At 63.2% G+C, this 18,117-nt stretch overlaps 1 protein-coding gene across 16 annotated transcripts in view; it reads right to left on the bottom strand.

The window, feature by feature from the left end:
• The window catches only part of LOC128817153 (unconventional myosin-XVIIIa-like), a 36,657-nt gene extending 19,390 nt beyond the window's left edge, over window positions 1-17,267 (bottom strand). For 2 of the 16 annotated variants that reach the window (XM_053995400.1, XM_053995398.1), the window contains exons 1-16: window positions 17,202-17,267; window positions 11,439-12,521; window positions 6,426-6,482; window positions 5,382-6,062; window positions 5,115-5,177; window positions 4,807-4,911; window positions 4,383-4,418; window positions 3,696-3,752; window positions 3,061-3,148; window positions 2,815-2,924; window positions 2,560-2,736; window positions 2,234-2,444; window positions 1,844-1,986; window positions 1,071-1,171; window positions 919-982; window positions 664-808 (exon numbers count right to left, since the gene is read on the bottom strand). In XM_053995400.1, the coding sequence (XP_053851375.1) occupies window positions 664-808; window positions 919-982; window positions 1,071-1,171; window positions 1,844-1,986; window positions 2,234-2,444; window positions 2,560-2,736; window positions 2,815-2,924; window positions 3,061-3,148; window positions 3,696-3,752; window positions 4,383-4,418; window positions 4,807-4,911; window positions 5,115-5,177; window positions 5,382-6,062; window positions 6,426-6,482; window positions 11,439-12,446 (3,046 nt within the window). In that variant the 5' untranslated portion in view covers window positions 12,447-12,521; window positions 17,202-17,267. Of the gene's footprint in view, window positions 1-663; window positions 809-918; window positions 983-1,070; window positions 1,172-1,843; window positions 1,987-2,233; window positions 2,445-2,559; window positions 2,737-2,814; window positions 2,925-3,060; window positions 3,149-3,695; window positions 3,753-4,277; window positions 4,419-4,806; window positions 4,912-5,114; window positions 5,178-5,381; window positions 6,063-6,425; window positions 6,483-11,438; window positions 12,522-17,201 lie in introns of all 16 variants that reach the window. The other 14 variants (XM_053995413.1, XM_053995411.1, XM_053995414.1 and 11 more) reach the window with 12 other exon arrangements.
• Between the last annotated feature and the right edge of the window lie 850 nt (window positions 17,268-18,117).

Raw genomic sequence — 18,117 nt, forward strand, 5'->3', positions numbered from 1 at the left:
AAGAGCAGCCCCCAAAACCAAATTTGCCACCCCCTGGAATGGAGAGCAAAGCTGGTGCTGTGGGAGACTCACACCCATGGTGAGCGCTGTGTGCCAGGGCAGCCCTGACCCACATCACAATGGTAGTGACAGGACTGGGTTGGGACTCCTCACGAGCAGCAGGCAAATTTGGGGCTGCCAGGACCCAACCAGGGTCAGGGTTGGTCCCAGCACACCAGCAGCATCCCAAGCCCCCATTTCAGCCCCCAAATTTGCATTGCGTGGCACCCCCCAGAGCAGAGCCCTCCCCACTCCCATTACCAGCTCCATCTGCCAGTGGGTCTGCAAGGAGGATGGAGGGAAAGGTGTTACACTGGGAATGGGGGACACCCCCTCAGCTGCCTCAGCCCCACCCAGGCCCCCACTCCCTCAAGCTGGCAGGGGCCAGCCCAGGGTCTGGGCATGTTCAATTCCCACCAGTTAATGAGACCACCCCAACCATGGGGACAAAGCTGGGTGCCCCAGAGCACTCAGGGTGGCAGGGCACTGTCCCTCAGCTGACACAGCCTCCCACCCTCTCCCCCAGGGCTTGGCTGCGCTGCAGGCTGTTTGCAAGGTGTCTCTGGAACCCCTCACATCCAGCAGTCTCAAATCTCCCCTCGTTAATGGCTCCCAGCTTGTTACCTTTGGTTGCCCCGGCGGCTCCCAGATGGTAGATGGCCCCCAGGATGAGCCAGAAGGCTTTCTGCTCATCTCCTGAGATGCCCATCACCTTCATGGCTGTCAGGAGCTTGCTGAACTGCTGGCTTGCCTTCTGCTTTTCCTCCGGCTGTGGAAAACAACAGGAGCCATTGGTCTGGGAGCCCAGCTCTGCCTCCCCCTGCACTCAAATGGGCCTGAGACCCTCATCTTCCCCTACAGCCCCGCCATGGCAACAACCTTGGAGGGAGGCACGATGCCAAAGACATTGTTCTCTGCCAGGTGGTTGAAGTGAAGCTCAGTCCTGCAGGGATAAACACCACGATTGGCCCCATGGGGGAGGTCCCAGAGACCCCCCCACGATGGAGGCCATGCCCTCCCCCCCAGCTCACCGCAGGGTGCTGTCAGAGCAGGCCAGCAGGTAGTAGAAGACGTTGAAGGTGGCCTCGTTGGCCGGGTGCCGGGCCACACGCAGCTTCTCCAGCAGCAGTGTCTGGCAGAGGTGGAACAGTTAGGAACTGTCCCCAAGTACCTCTCTCCCACTGAGACACCCCAACCCAGCCCAGCATCATCCCTGCTGCCCAGGGTTCCCCACGGAGTTGTGAGGCTCTCCCTCTCACTGCAGGGCACCACGTGAATGCAAGCATCACCCAAGCAGCCCATGAGCATCTCTCCTCAGTGAATGCTACTACAAGAGCATGGAGTACATCTCCTGGATTTTAAGGGCACTGCTGTTATCACAACAGCATTTTGGGACTGATTTTGGGACTAACTCAGCAAGGACAGGAAGCCCATCTGATCTGGGTGTGAACAAGGATGAGAGCAGGATGCCAGGCTGCTGAGCGCTGCGAGCATGGCTGGGGTTCTGCGGCAGAGCTTGCAGTGTAGGAAACACCAGGAGACTCATGGAATGGTTTGGATCGGAAGGGACCTGAAAGATCAGCAAGTTCCAAACCCCCTGACATGGGCAAGGACACTTTCCCCTATCCCAGGTTGCTCCAAGCCCTGTCCAACCTGGCCTTGAACACTGCCACAGGGCATGGGGCAGTTACAGCTTCTCTGGACAACACTCCTGTGAGAACAGACTGGCTCTCACACCATGGGGAGCCACGCTGGCAAGGATGGGACAGCTCCCATGCTTGGGGGGCCACTCTGGTCCCCTCACCTGTACAGAGGCAGACGCCACCTGCCCAGCCTGGTCGAAGTCCAGAGAGATGATCTGGGAGAAGCGGGTGGCGTTGCCGTTCATGCCGGTGCTGCTATTGCCAAAAGCCTCCAGGATGGTGTAGAGAGCCTGCCACTTCTCCACTGCGGGAAAAGAAGCGGGGCAGTGCAGGGGCTGCGCAGTGGGCAGGGGGCCAGAGCTGGCCAGACAGGTGCTGCTGCTCCCTTGCACCACAGCAGCCCCCAGGAGCACGGCAAAGGCACCGGCGTGACACAGTGACAGCCCGTTCGGCGCGTGCCCGGCCGCTGCCGCGTGCGTGGGGCTGTGACCGCAAAGCAAGGGGCGTGTGCAGGCAGGACAAAGGCACTCCACACCCACAGAGGGACTCACCGGAGAAGACCTTGCCGGTGCTGCCGGCGATGGTGGCGAGGTACTGGACCAGGTGCTGGCAGTTGGTGGTTTTGCCGCTGCCGCTGGCGCCCAGCAGGACGATGGCCTGGTCCTGGCGGCTCATCAGCATGCTGCGGTACGCGGCCTGCGCCACCGCGTAGATGTGCGGGGACGTGTCCTCCCTGCGGCACCCCTTGAACATGTGCATGACCTGACGGGGACAGGGAGGGGAAGCGGGCAAGGGTCAGCAGCCTGCCACCCCCACCGCTCCCTCTGCGTGGTTCCAGCTGCTTGTCCCCTCTGGCGTCCCCCCACAGCTGCATCACCTTCTCAGAGTACATGGAGGGGGAGCTCAGCGGGTTGATGATGACCATGGTGGGCCCGGCGTAGGTGTGCAGGAGGTTGCCGCCGTAGCGCTGGCGCAGCGTGTGCAGCGTGCTGGACTCGTTGAGGTAGAGGAGGCTGGCGAGGTCCTCCACACGGTCGCAGGACGGGGGGTTTGCCTGGCAGCAAGGTTGAGATGGGGCGGGTCAGGTGGGGAATGGGGATCTGCCCCACCAGCCCCCGCCCCACAGCCCTACCTTCTCCACATCGTCCTCCTCCACCTCCAGGACGGCTCCATCGTGGTCCAGTTTCACCTTCACTTTGCCCTCGGGCAGGGGGCTGCCCGCCTCCGGCCGCAGCTGGCTGCCTGTGAGGGGCACAGGGCACTCAGAGGGGCTGTGCTGTGTGCTGGCAGCCCCCAGGGACACCACAGTGGGGTCAGGGGGGCTCACTGCGCCACAGGAAGGACAGGGTGCTGTGTCCCAGCAGTGCCCCTGGCTCACCCAAGGAGAAGCCATCCCTGTGCACCAGCCACACCTTCTCGGTCTCGTACCAGGCCTCCTCAGCTGCTATCTGCTCCTCTGTCTTGGCCTGTGGGACAGCAGATGTGGAGAGGCTGTGGTCACCTGCCCTCTGCCCTGCCTCACCCCCTCCCCTCATCCCTGGGGCTGGAGGGAGCAGAGCTGACTGGCCACAGGGCCATGTGCTGGACAGCCAGACCACCTCCACAAGCCACAAGCCCTCCCAGCACATGTCCCCAGTTTGCCCGCTGGGGACCCCAGTGGGCGCAGGGCTGCAGAGACCACCAGGACCCTGCCACAGCTTGGGGCAGACATAAAGACACAGTGACCCACAGGCACATTCACTACGGCCACCTCGGGTGAGCCTGGAGGGGCCAAGCTCCCAAACAACAGCCCTGAGACCAGCCACATGTCAGGATGCAGGGACACCAGACATGCTACGGGGGCATGGGACATGCTGCAGGGACATGCTGTAGGGACACAGGACACACTGAGGCACATAATGGAGGGATACAGGACATGGCACAGGACTCTGACATGGGAAATGCCAGGCTGGTGGCCAGCACAGCGGGGATGTCCCTGGCACAAGGAGAGCAGGACGAGCTCCAAAGCCAAACCTGAGCTGCAGCAGGGACGGGGCCAAGGGGAGCTGCCGGCGCATCGTCCGCTGGACCCTGGCGAGGCCGAGAGACGGCGGTGAAGGCGAGAAGGGCTCAGCCCTGCCCCGCACACAGCACGGAAAGAGGGGAAGGGGAGAGAGCAGGGGCAAAGCACCGCTGTGCCAAACCCTGCGGGTGCCCCTCATGCCACAGCCACCACTGTGGTCAGCAGGGTGTCAAGTCCAGTGCAGTGCTGGACAGACAGCTGGGAAGGACACTGGCCACGAGGCTGTGCTGCCAAAGCCTGGGGGCTGGGGGTCACTCCACTGACCCCACTCTGAGCTCTGCCAGCACCACGTGCCACAGCTGCTTCGGCACGAGCCATGCATCCTGCCTATGGCAGCACTCTGCCCCTTCACACCCTGCTCCACATCCCTGCCCGCCCCAGTTGTGCCACCTCCACTGAGGGCACCCTCCTGGCACGTCTGGCTTCCCGGCATGACCTCACTGGGGAGGGGAGAGGCACCCAGCCCCGGCTGCCCCGGCACCCGCCGGCCCCATGGCAGCCCACGGAGCAGGGTGGGATGGGGAAAGCCTTACGCTCCAGCACGAGGCGCGGGCGCAGACGCCAGCCCAGCGGCAGACAGAGGATGGCGGGGGGTCGCTGGTGGAGGCAGAGGGCTCCTGAGGACGGGGGTACAGTACCTGGCTGGGTGCCAAGGCGGAGGCGGCGGGGTCCAGCTAACGGCAGCAAGGAAGGAGGAGAGAAAGAAGAGAGGGGGTGAGAGGCAGAGAGCAGAAGCAGCACCCTGACAAGCCACGGGGCCCCAGCATGGCCATGATCACACAGCACCACCAGGACATCATCCATCCCAGCCACCACGGTGTGCCTGGGCCCCTACAGGGATACAGGCAGTTCCCCATCCCCATCCTCAGCACATTAGTCTGGACAAACCAAGCCCACCAACAGCCCTGGTCATCGGTTCCCTGCTGCCAGTGTCACCCACAGGTGGACCATGGGGTTGGCAGGGGTAGAGTCACTGTGTGCAGAGCACATGGCACGTCTGGGGCAGCCACACGCTGCCCATGCCTCCCCATCCCTGGGAAGGTGACACGCAAGCACCAACACCTCTGGAATTACAGAAGTGGTGAAGATCCTCTCCAGCCGGAGCTGCGCCTCCTCAGATGGGCTCAGCACGGACGCGGGGCCAGGGGAAGCAGGGCCAGGGGCAGCCTAGAGGCAGAGCACCATTAGCTCCAGGCCAGCTGCTCCACAGCCCTCACAGCCCTGGCACATGGGCACCAGCAGGGCCATTGCAAAGGCTTTCCCAGCCCTGCAGCCCATCAGTGCTTGGGGCGGGTCCCAGGGTGAAGGCACAGCTGGGTATCAGTGCGTACCCACAGTGTCCAAGGACCTGGGTCACCACTCCTACACACCTGCTGAGGGGCAGCCGGGGCATTTTTCACAGGGGTCGGCCGCTTCTCGCTGGTCTGCAGCTTCTTCTCCACATGAAATGGAGGGGAGACAAGGGGCAGCATGATGGAGTGGCCACAGCACACACGACTGCCCCAAAAAGGTGACTCCCACCCACACCACACATCTCAAAACCACTGCAAACCATGCAGGTGAGCTCACACCATGCTGCACTGGGGGCACAACCCGCCGCCGGGTCAGAGCATCCCCTGCCGTGCACACACCGGTACCTTGTGCCTCTCCAGGGCCGTGGGTTTCAGAGCAGATGCCTTTGCCGGCTCCGCTTTCCCTCCTGAAAGCTGCACTGGTGGCTCTGGTTTGGCTTCAGCGCCCGGGGATGGGGACAGCTTTGCGTCCCCACCAGCCGGCTCACAGGACTTCTCCTGCCTGTCCCCCGGCCGGAGCCGCGGCCGGTGCTCCTTGGTTTTGCCCTTTGCCATGAGGGTTTTGAGCCCCTCTGAGATCTCATCCTTGGGCTGCGGCTTGGCAGGGGCTGAAGGCACCACAGTGCGGGGAGGTGGCGGGGCTGGGGGAGCTGGGACAGCACTACGGCCTGTTTCCTCCTTCCTTGGGGGTGGTACTGGCTCAGGAGACTTGGCATCTCGGCCTGGCTCCTTGGCACTGCCAGCGTCCTCCCCTGGCAGAACTTTGCGGACCACCTTGCGCACCACCCGGACCACCTTGCGGCGGGACAGGCCCTGGCCATCCTCTCCCTGTGCCTCAGTGGCTGGGCCCTCCAGCCCATTCTCAGCTGCCCCGTTCAGCACCGGCTCGGGGCTCTTCCCTCTCCCAGAAGGTGGCTCCGGGCTCTTCACGGGTTCAGGGCTCTTCACAGGCTCAGGTTTTGGGGGCTCAGCTTTCGGGGGCTCAGCTTTCGGTGGTGCAGATGCTGCATCCTTCGGGCTCTCCGACTGCAGCCACAATGACAGCGGTGTGAGTGGAGGTCCAGCCTCCACTGCTGTTTGGGACATGATGGTGCCCAGGGCTCTGCCCTGCCATGGAGCACAGCTCCTGGCCAAATACAGCATCCTTCTCCACCAACCTACAGCCCCACAGTGGATCCCAGGGCAGGGAGCAGTGGTGACCTCCCTGTCCCACAAACAGTGACCATTCAACCCTCAGACTGACAGCACGGGGGTGAAACTCAGTGCTCAGGGCATCACTAAGCCCATGACCCTGCATGGTGTCCCCAGGCCCTGTCACAGGGGCTGTTCCCACCAAGGACAAGCCCCATCCCCAAAAGCTCCACCCTGCCCGTGCCCTGTGACACTTACAGCCCCGTCCTCCTTCACGGGTCTTTTCACAGCTAAAGATTTGTCCTCGTCCTTGACCTGAGGGTCAGACAAACAAGAGGAGCATGTTTCAGTCCACTGTGGGGCCTTGCTGCCAGAAAACCTCCTGGGACCATCACTCCATGCCAGTCCAAATTTGCAGCCCACTGCAGGGACAAGGGCATGTGTCCTTCCAGGCTTCCCATCAGCCAAAAAAACGGGAGTGAAGCACAGAGATGCACCCTAGTTATAGCAAACCCTATAGTGGGAGAGGTACATGCTCTGCCCGCCTGGCCTGGGCCCTCTCATCATGTGCAGCCAGTGAGGGAGGTGGTTCAGAGTCCCACCACCCCTCCTGCAGGATTCTGTCATTCTACACGTCACCCCCCCGGTGTCACAGCACGTTTTAAGTGTCACCAGTTAATCTCTGCAGCAGCCGCACGTGGGACATGCCAGATCCCTGCTGATCCGGGGAAACCAGGGGCCTCTGGGGGGTGGGCAGCCAAACCCTGCCCTGAGCTGTGCCTCTGAGTGCCAGGGCTCGGCTGTGACACTGCAGTGGCAGCGTGTGGTGCATCCTGTGGGCAGCACACCCCAACTCGCCACCACGCAGCAGCTCCTGGGTGGCAGGTGGCACTGGGGTGGCTCACACTGTGTTAGGGGCTGCGCCAGACACTCGCAAAGCCGTTAGTGATGGTGTTAGTGATCACATGCATGGCTGTGCTGGTGACAACACCAAGCTCCCCATCGCCCAGCACAGCCCCTGTCAGGGCAGCACAGTGAGGCTGGGAGTGCTGCTCCAAACATGGTGCCAGCACTGGGCAAACTGGGGGAGCTGGTCAGCAGCGTGACCCAAACATGGGGCGCAGGCAAACATGCAAGAGAGACTTCCCTTCTGCTCCCAGAACGCAAACCGGGATGAGAACGCCATGGTGATGTCTCATGGAGCCGCAGCCCTGGCTGGGGAGAGAGGGAGAGGTGAGACCGACTGGGACAGCACACAGAATGCCAAACATGGCACGGGGTACAGGCACGTGCCCTTCCCCACCTGGGATCCTCAGGAATGGGCGTCTGAGCCCACCTGGACCTGCTCAGCATACAAACAGTGCCCACAGGAGGGGCTCTGGGGACAGACAGGTGACCAGTCTGAGACCCAGCAAAACTCACTGTGTAAAAAAAACCCCTTTAGTCAGGCTGCAGGACTGTGGCCCCACTCCCCCGAGCAGGCCAGCCCGCTGTGCTAAGCAAATGCCAGGGTGAGGGAAGGGATATTTTCTGCCCCAGCTCCCTGCTTGCCCTGACAGCCTGGGTTTATTCTGAGCCTGACCCCATGCCAGCAGTCAGGCAGCTCTGGTGGGACCTGCTGCCCTGGATGGCACCCACTCTCCAACCCCAGGTTGTGCCTGGGGCCACTGGGGAGAAGCCCCCTCTCAGGGCCAGGTGTGGCACAGGGGAGCACCTGGCCACCAAAGCAACCCAGCAGTCTGGGAGCACATCCCTGAGGTGTCCCCTGTCCCCCCCAAACTGTCACCATGGTGTGAAATGCGCAGGCTGAGCACGGGGGTCTGGAGACGAACCCACCTGTGGGTTAGAACCCCCAAACCCTCTGCCCACAGCGCTCCCACCTCCAAGTAGCCTCGCACTGCCACAAAGGTCTCCAGAGAGCACCGGCCATGAGGTCCCCACAACAAACAGCCCCAAAGCGCCCCAGGGGTGGGTTCAGCCTCGCAATCCCCGATCCCAGCACCAGGACTGTCTCCCATGTACCCCCCTCGTGCTCCCCCAAGCCGTGCTGGCCACGCCGTGGTCCCCACCTTACCGGAGGGAGCCAGGAGAACGGTTTCCGCCGGGGCGAGCGCGGCACCGCACGGGAGAGGCACTAGTGGGGCGGCAGCCGGCAGCGGGACAGCTGGGCTGATAGGGCCACCCTAAAAATAGCCCAGGAATGCGAGGGCCCCGCCGGCGCAGCAGCAGCCGGAGGGAGAGCTGGGGGGGGGGACACGCGGGCAGTGGGGCCTCGCCACCACCACCGTCACCGTCACCGCTGCCAGAGGAAGTGATGTGGGCTCCGCCGCGGGGGGAACTGCCCGGCCGCCGGCCGCCCGGAGCGAGTGGGAGAGACACCCCCAAGCCAAGAGCTGGGGGGGCCAGGGAGGGCTCTGTGCCTCAGAGGATGGGGGTGCACAATCCACGCCCCGGGGTGCCTGGTGTCGTGCCAGGCGGTGCAACCCTGACACTTCTTGCTCCTTCTCTGGCTTTCCCATGAACACAAGATCCCCCCAAAATGTTACTGGGGACAGATAACACCCCAGCAACCCACGGTAAAGATGTTTTCATGTAAAAGCTGCCTCTGGAAGTCCAAGGTGTCCCTGGAAAGAGTGGGAGTAGGGCAGCAGACAAGGGGATGAGGGTCAGGGGCTTCCCCATGCGGGGGCTGCTGGGAGGAGTTGGTGGCAGCCAGGCATGCTGGTGGCATGGAGGAGCAGCGGTGACACAGGCATGGCACACTGGGACCCCAGCTGGCAGCTGAGCAGGTCCCTGCCCAACCGAAGGGAGACAGATGTGTCTTGACAAAAAAAAACATTCCCAGAGGAAGCAGGGGGTCCCAGCCTGGCACACCCCACTGCACAAGGGACAGGCCACATCAAACACCCTTGGCAGGGCTGGCATAACACAGCAGAGAATGACTGCAGTGACCCCAGGTAGCACAGGCTACCTCCACTGGGATGCCCAGCCCAGCTGTTTGGCGACTGCAGCATTTCTGCCTGGCCAGCATATTTCTCATTCCTAAATTCCAGGAAATTCAGCAGACACAGTGGCCCATGGCTGAGCCCAGTGGATACAAGCCCCCTCCCAAGACCCCCCCACACTGGGACACTGCAGCAGCACCAACCCCTCAGTGAGAGCAGAAAAAGAGCCAAACCAAGAACTTGCCAAGCACGGAAAAATGATAGAAGTGCCCCTGACACGATGAGAGTCCCACACTCCCACCCTGGTGGGACACGGGGAGCCCAGCCATGCCATGGCACAGTGGCCTTGCACCCTGGGGACAGTGACCTGCAGGGACCCGTGTGACTGTGGACAGTGGCACAAGGTCGGCCAGCACAGCCGCCAGACGCCTGCGGCCCTGCTGAAGCACTGGAGTGGTCAGAGGCGTTTCTGGAATATTTCTGCTGGACCAGCGCACGCCTGGGCCCTGCCTGAGGAATTTAGCCGGTAAATAAATAAATACAAGTGTGGAGCTGAGCCAGCCCAGCTGCCCCACACTGGGAGCAAGGCTGGGACACAGAGGGGGTTTCACCCCAGCCCCAATGCCCGGCCACGCTGTGCCACTGGCTGTCCCCCGTCACCCCACGGCACTGACAGCCCCTCAAGATGCAGCGGGGGCTGGCACTGCCCAGCCAGGTCTGTGGGGACAAGGGTGACTCAGCACAGACCCAGTGAGGGGGTTAAACCCCCCATGGTGCACACAGAGCCCAGCACCATCCCGCTCCAGCCAGGGAGGGGCTTCCAGAGCAACAGCCCAAAATATGTCTATAATTTCCTGTTTCAAAAAAGATCATTTCTATTTAAATTAGGACCAGAAACATTCCAGGGAGCTTAGTGGGGCCTGGGGGAGAGCTGAGCCTCCCTGTGTGCCAGCACCTTGTGTGAGGGACCCCCAGCTGCACCCAGCACCCCAGTCTGGGCTCCCTAGCACTGGCAAAGCCACAGCGTGTCACCCTGGTGCACCACGCAGGAGGAGGAGGCATCCTGTGCTGGTCCACTGGCCAGCTCCCACCGGCTGATGCTGTCAAACCACACCATGTTCCGGCACAAGGCTGCACGTTGCAGCCTCTCCCATGCAGCCCCAAGGGCACCGGCATCTCCTCTCCTTCTTCCCAGCCCATCCCGGCGCTCCTGGAAGGCACAGGCACCTCGCTGGCCCCCTGTGTGCCGACATCCAACTCACACCTGCCTCCGTGCCAAGGCGCTGCGACACGGTCACAGCCGTGCCCCGCGTCCGCACAGGGTTGTGCCACCAGGGGTTATCCAGGCAGCAGAGCCCGGTGACGCCTGCAGGGCTCGGGGAGGAGCTGCGGGAAAGCCACCGCTCTGGCTTGGCGCAGACTCCACCCCGCAGTGCCGGCATCTGCTCCAGGAGCAAGCACATGGAGCCCCGTGGTCACCCTCACTCCATCCTGGCCACCATCCCAAAGGCACAGGGCCTCGCCATGCACAGTGTGGCTCTCCCCATTGCAGGCAACCTGCTCTGCAAGCACAGGCATCCTCCTCCCCCAATGAAGGCTTAAAAATACACTAAACAAGTCCAGTTATATGCTAAACAACACTGCTGCACCCCCTGCCACCATGGAGGGGTCCAGCCCTGCAGGATGCTGGCGTTTGGGGGGCTCTGCTGGGGGGCCAGCTGGCCAGGACGCTGGTTAGCCTGAGGCAGGGTCAGCAGTGCCGGGCAGCAGGCGTGAGGGATGTGGGTCACCCAGCCATTAAGTTTCTATTTATACAGCAGCAGCAGCAGCAGCAGCCGCGTACGCCGGCAGCAGCTCCCGGCCCCTGGCACACTGTGTGCCTGCCCCAGTCCCCGGGGAGGATCCCAGTGGGGGACGCCAGCGTGGGCAGTGGAGCAGGCAGCGTCCTTCTGCAAAGTAGCCTTTGGAATTTCCTGGCAGTGACGAGCAAAGCTCCCTTCTCAGCTGGACTGTGCTCCGTCAGCAAAGAGATGGGGATAGACTTTCCGCAGGCAACACAGAGCTGGGCTCTCCTGCCCAGCAGGCAGGAAGAAAACCCAACCCAACAGCACCCTGAGCACCTTGGGCGGCAAAACCCACCAGCGGTGATTTGCAAGACCTGATGCATCACAGCCTCTCACTCCTCCCTGTGCATCGCTCCTGGCTGGAGCATCCCCAGCACCCACTGTTTCCCACGGCCCCTGCCAACCCAAACACCCCCGCGAGGACGCTGGCGCTGGCAGAACCCAGGCCCGGCAGTGCCCGCGGCGGGGACGGCGTTACTCACATCCCAGGCAGCACGGCGTGTCCCCTGGCCGCCCCGCAGCCAGCAGCGGCTCAGCTCGCTCAGCTCCAGGATGGGCTGCACCTTCAGCTGCACCGTCTCCCCCGACTGCCGGATCATCTCCACGATCTCATCCCGGGATTTGTTCTCCACGTTCCGCCCGTTGATCTCTACCAGCCGGTCGCCCGGCACCAAGCCCAAGGCCACGTCTTTGGTGCCGGCTCCGGGCTCGGCGAAGTGCACGACGCGCCGGTACACCTGCCCGTCGGGGCCCCGGTCCAGCATGGTGGTGCGGCGCAGGGAGAAGCCGAAATCGCCGGTGTTGCGCCGCTGCAGCTCCAGCTGCCGTGGGGTGGGGGGCTGGGGGGGCACCAGGGCGGGCAGCCGCAGCTCGGCAGGGAACCTCTTGCCGACGAGCTCCGGCACCCTGGCGCGCAGGGAGGCGGCGGGAGGGGTGCAGGGCTGTCCGGGGGGAACCCCCTGCTTGTCAAGCGGGGTCTCCAGCATGCGCACCTCCACCTGGGGGGAGGGGGCTGCCGAGTGCTCAGAGGGCGTGGAGGTCTCTGAGGTGCTCTCATCCCGGCTTTTCTGGGAGAAGGAGAAGCGTTTGACAATCACCTGGGAGTTCTGCTTGGCCAAGGAGCCAAACTTGGCTGCCCGCTGCAGCACCGAGCCCTTGAAGTTGGTATCGTCCGCCTTGAGATCGTCGCTGGAGCTGGCCGTGCTCAGGTGGCCCGAGTCCAAGATAACGCTGCCCCGGTTGCTGTCGGAGTCAATATCTGTGAGGTGCAGCTCAGAGCCACTGGCCACTTTAATGGGGATGGGGTTGGAGATCTCCAGGCGGGTCTTGGAGTCCCGCTTGGAGGCACGGTTGAGGTTGAAGAAGCCCCGGCGCATGCTCATCTCCTCCAAGCTCTTGAGTTCAGCTGCTGACATTCGTTCCTTTTTCTCCTTCTTCTTCTCCTTCCGGGCCCCATCCTTCTCTTTGTCCTTCTTCATCAGGTTGAACATGGTGGATGGGGGCTCGGGGCACTCTTGCCCCCACGGCAGAGCACTGAGCTGGGGCGCCGGTCACGGCACAGCCGCCTGTGCAGAAGGACAGACAGGAAGGGTGCCATCAGAGAGCAGCATGTCCAACACCCACCCGCCACCCCTCCATCCACCCCACTGGTCACCCAGCTGCCACCCCCAGCCCCTGAGCTGAATATGTTCCAGTATTCCCACTCTCCCTGGGGACTGCAGCACCACAGGGCTGAGACTGCCCCAGTTGATGTGTCCTCACCCTGGCTGGGCATCAAGCCCCAGGGATGCAAGAAGGATGGCCCTGTACCCCCAGCATTGCCCCAAAAGAAGCCCAGAAGCCTGGCAGTGCCTGGCACTAGGGCTGACTGCAGGCAAAACCCTCAGCAGCTCAGGAGCTCTTTTGGAGCAGCACGGCTGGGCAGGGAAGAAAATATCCCGGTGGCTTTTGCAGCAGTTACTGCCGGCAGTGACACTCCCCGGGGTAAAACCCCCATCCCATCCAGCCACCAACGTCCTGCCTGCTGTTCAAAAGCCCCTTGTTGAGGAAACAGAGGCCTTTCTGCTGCTCATCCTGGCTCTGGCCACCGCAAACCACAGGGGCTGCCATGGGCAGTGTCCCCACCAGGGAGGAGCCGGAAACACGGCCTGGAGCGAAGGTTGCTCTAATAAACAGGAACCTGTAAAATCACATCCCTCCCAACACTGATAAGTGTCTAATTTTAGCCAGGGCGACGCAGAGGCTCGTGACGCTGCCGCCGACCTCCAGGAACAGTGGCTCTTTCATTTGGGCATCCCGCACAGAGCGGGGGGAGCACCCAGTGCCAGTGGGAAAACCATGGCTGGGCAGAAAACCCAGCTCCCTCCTGGAAAACCCCATGTGCACCCAGTGCCTGGGGACACCCCGTGCCTGGGGGCACCCACAGTCTCACCCTGCATGGGGTGCTATGGCACTCCTCTGCCCCTGGGGTAACTGGCAGCCCTCCCCCCAGCCTCATCGAGCGCTTGGGCTGCGGATAAACAACTCCAAAGTGGAGCAGGCGGCTGGCAGCGCCCGTGGACGGGCTGACAGCTATATATAACAGGGCAGGAAACTGCACAGGAACTTAACCTCAGCACAAAGGACAACAGGAAAGCTTCCCCACGTTTGAAGCATCTGCTTTAGAGCTCTCCGAGGGGTGTGGGGATGAGGTTTGGGCAGCCACAGGGATGGGTAGCGCTGCCCACGGTGGCAGTGCAGGCTCTGCCTGGGGTGCATGGATGTGCTGTGCTGTGCCAAGCTGCACCTTGGCTCCAGCACAGCATCAATGCTGCATCACCATCACTACCTGGACCATCTCCCTGCGAGGGCACATGGTCTCCACTGCCCTTGAACACACCCAGTGGGACAAGGGAAACCCGATTTCCCCTTGACAAAGGCATACAGGGATGGCAGGGAACTCCCTGAACCTCGCTGCCCCTCAGGGCTGGGACAGGAGCACGTGTGCCCGGGAGAGGCCTGGCCACAGGGCAGGTGAGGACAGAGCCCTGCAAGCCATGGCACACTGTTGGCTCTGGGTGTGTGATACCTCTGAGGCAGTGAGGGGAAGCAGCCTGAGGGACAAGGTCAGGCTTGCAGCTGCAAGGCTCCTGGCCACGGCCAGAAGGGCTGCCACAGTTGTGCCCACACCACCCAGCCCTACGGCTCTGGCTGCTCTGCCCTCCCTGCAGCAACTGGGGCTTTACTCAGACCCACGGCAGGACCTGGGCAGGGCAGGGCCCCGAAACACATGAAAACAACCCGCTTCCTTTCTCCTCTCCCAGACTGCTGGCTGTGGGGTGATCACTGACCTGAACCAGGGGACAGCACAGCTCCTTCTCATGACCCACAGCAGGTGCTGCCACAAAGGGCACCACGGCTGTGCCATCCTGGGGGCTGCTCCCCTGTGCCAGGGCCTCAGCACAGACAATGGCAAGGAGAGAACCTGCACCTGTTCCTGTCCCCGCTGCGTGACACGTGCCACTGCTACCACAGCTGCCTGGGCATCCCTGAAGCTGTACAAAAGGGCTGCACCCCTGGGAGCACCCAGTGCTCACCCCATGGCAGGGAGGGGGCTGCTGGGATGCTTCCCAGGGGTCCCTTGGGAGCAGAGCCACTCGCCAGGCAGGTGCTGGTTAGAGCCACGGCACCAGGAGACAGGCGGCCAGCGCGCTCTTTGTCCTCGGTGGTTTCTCTCCCGGCACACAGGCTGCCTCCCAGCCTTTGTACGCTCAACAAAAAGGGGGAACAGCGTTCCCAGCCGCATTGCTAATCAGGCAGCACTGGCGGCCACTGCCGCAGCCACGTGTGCCCCACTCAGGGCCACAATAGGCAGCAGTGGGGCAGGGAGACAGGATTTCTGTGGGCTGGGGAAAGGACCGTAGCATCCGCCCTGCACCGATGTCCCCAGCCCGTGTGGAATGCCATTGTGGTTTGCTCCCTTTTCCCCAAGAAGCCTCCCGCCACGGATGGGTGCAGCCCGATGCCGTGAGCAGGAGGTGGCTGCCGAGCGTCTCCTCGCTTCTGATTCAGACCCAAGGCGCCTTCCCTGACTCAGCCCGGGCTTGCTCCGGGACTCCCCTTGGCCAGGCATGTTTGGGGCAGCGGCGGGCGTGAGCCGTGACAGGGAAGGGAGAGGCACCCGCCGGCGCCGGCTGCGCTCTGGGATCGCACACGAGGATGCTGCTGCGACACTGGGCTGGCAAAAGATGAGGACGTCACCTTGGAAGGGCCAGATGGCAGAAAGGGAGACACATCTCAACGCTCCCCAAGCCAAAAGTCCTCTCTCTGAGCCACCCAAGCAGGCACTGGATGCACCTTCCCCCATGTCCCCCCAGCACAGCCATGAGCCCCTGTGTCCCTGCCAGGGCGCCGGGGAGTTCCAGGCAGGGAGGAAGGCGTTCACTGAAACTCCCAGCCACTCCTTCCCTCCTCGAGACGCAATCTCGTCCGACACGCTCCCGTGCAGGGACCTGCACGGCAAGTTTCACGGTCGCCTGCCCTCCCTGCTCTGCTCCCTGATGCTGGCAGCAGTAGAGCTGTGCTCCCACACCACTTTGGCACAGGAGCTGGTGGCTGTCCCCTCCTTGGGCACACCATGTTGGGGTACCTCATGCCCTGGCTATGCCCAGCCAGGAAGGGATGATGCCGTGCCAGGGAGCAGGAGCTGCTGGCAGCAATTCCGAGCAGCCAGGCCAGCTCCTACGCAGGGCAAATGGGAGCTGACCTGCATGATGGCTCCTTGCTGGACACAAGTTTTCCACAGAACAAGGAAATTTAGGGGGTTTCCAAATCTCTCTGCAGTGCCTTCCCTTATGGACAATGCTGGAATGTGTCAAGAGGAAAACAATCCCGGATCTACCTGAGTCACAGCCAGGATGTGCCACCAGGCTCTCCCCAGAGCAGGATTTCAGGCCCTCCTGATGCAGGAACCCCATGTCCAACAGCAAAGGGGACCCAGACTGGTTACGAGGGGTCACCCCAGGCCAGGAGGGTGCATGGGGTGCAAGCACCTGCCTTGCCCCAAAGCTGGGGGATGACACAGCTCAAGGTGTCTTACAGGGTAGACCCAGAGGTAGTGGGGCAGGATCTTGGCAGGGCTGCCAGGTGGGACATGGTTCCATGACCAGCTGGAGGTGTCAGGTGGCTTGCAGCCCCCTCAGCACAGGGCACACAGCTCCCTCATCACCCTTATCTGGCCCCAAATTCACAGCCTGGCTCCCTGCGTGGCCCAGCCCATGGCAAAGGTGAAGGGCCGAGCCACAGCTCGTCAGTGGGCAAAGTCCAGGGCTGATGCAGGTGCTGTGGGAACACAGCTTCCCGATGGGAGCTGAGATGGGACAGTGGGCATGGTCCCCCAGTGCCAGAGCGCCAGGGCCAGCCTTGGGGTGTAGGAATACACTGCCATGTGCCCACACTTTCCTGTAATTGCCCTAAGTTTAGCTCTGGCACTCGCTGACCAGACAATTTGCATCTCACAGGCCGGTTGGAAACCACACGATTTAGGGATGCACATCCCAGCCCTCGCCCGATGCTCCATATATTTCTCTCTGGGAAAATTAACAGGCACTGGGGTGGCCACAGCTTTGCCCCCCCAGCACAGCAGCTTGCTGAGTGCCACCCACCCCTGACACTCTAAAAAGGTGGCTCAGGTGCCAGTGGCACTGGCCCCAGCAGCGATGTGGTTAGCGGCGAGCCAGGCTAATGGCTTTGGATGCAATTCCCTGGTGGTGTGGGAAAGGCCCAGGCCAGCGGCTTCTCCCTGGAAGCTGGGCTGGCCCTGGGGACTCCTGCAGCGGGTGCTGGGCTACCCAACACGGAGCACCTGACATGGGGCATCCTGCAGGGGGGACACGGGGACGCACAGGGACACCGCACGCAGAAACACACCCTGCACAAGGTGACACACACACACATGTAAACGCGCACACGAGTGACACCGGGGGCTGCACAGGCGCTGCGAGACAAGAGCGGGCCATGCGCACACCCACACCCCGCAACCGGGGGGCGGCACCGAGGGGCTCCCACCCAACCACCCACCTACAGCGGTTGTGCAACGCCGCGGGGGCACGGGCACGGGCACGGCGGAGCTCGGCTCGGCCCGGCCCGGCCCGCCGGGGGGGCGATGCAGCCGCGGCCCGCCCCGCGCCGGGCGGTGCGTGCCGGTGCCCCGGCCGCGGTGCGGGTGGCCGGTGGCCGGTCCCGGCGGGATGGCGGCGGGTACTCACCCAGCGGCGGCGGCGGAGCGGGGCCCGGTGGTGGCGGCGGCGGTGCCGGGCCCCGGCGGCGGCGCGGGGCGGGGCGGGGCGGCTCCGCACCGGGGCGGGCACTGCCGGCTCTGCGCGCGCCGCCCGCCGCGCCGGGCGCGGCTCCGGTCGGAGCGGAGCGGAGCGAAGAGCCGGTCCTGCCCACCCGAGAACGCCGCTGAACCCGTAACCCGGCTGTAACCACCGCACGGACCGGCGCCCGCAGCCCGGCGCGCGGCCGGTATCGGCGCAACCGCGTCCGCACACCCACGAACCGGGGTGACCCCGCACCCCCCCGCGGACGCACACACGGTGTGTGCACACCCCCGGTGTGACACGGTGACACACCGTCCATCCGGCACTCCCCGCACTCACACCCCCGCGATGCTCACATACACTCGCATGCTGTGAGCTCGCACTGGTGCACACGCAGCCCGGTGCGTCGCACAATGCACACACGCACTCCTGGGGTTCTCCTTTTCGGAGGAATCCCATCAGGAACAGCACCGGATCCAGGCAGGGAAGGCTCCAGGCTGCCGGCTGGAGCAGGGTGACGGGTGCCTGCTGGCTCCAGTGCGGGGAATACAAAGCTGGCCATGGCAGAGCTGCCTGTGGAGCCATTCTGCAGCTTCTCCCGCAGCACCTGTCCCCAGCGAGGGCTGTCAGACTGACAGTCAGGGACTGACTGTGAGGACAGTGGCTGCTCTGCCCAGGAGACAGCCCAGGGTTAACAATGAGCATCTCCCAGCACAGCCAGCAGCGAGGGCAGCACAGTCTTTGTTACACCCCTTCCACTGGTGTCCAGCTTTGGGACGTCACGCCAGGGTTGGTCACATACAGTGAGAATCCTGGGACAGATGGTTTCAGGATAAGCTCTGCCATATCAGTGCTGGGACAA

This window comes from Vidua macroura, chromosome 20, assembly GCF_024509145.1.
Source record: "Vidua macroura isolate BioBank_ID:100142 chromosome 20, ASM2450914v1, whole genome shotgun sequence".
In the NCBI taxonomy this organism is placed as follows: Eukaryota; Metazoa; Chordata; class Aves; order Passeriformes; family Viduidae; genus Vidua; species Vidua macroura.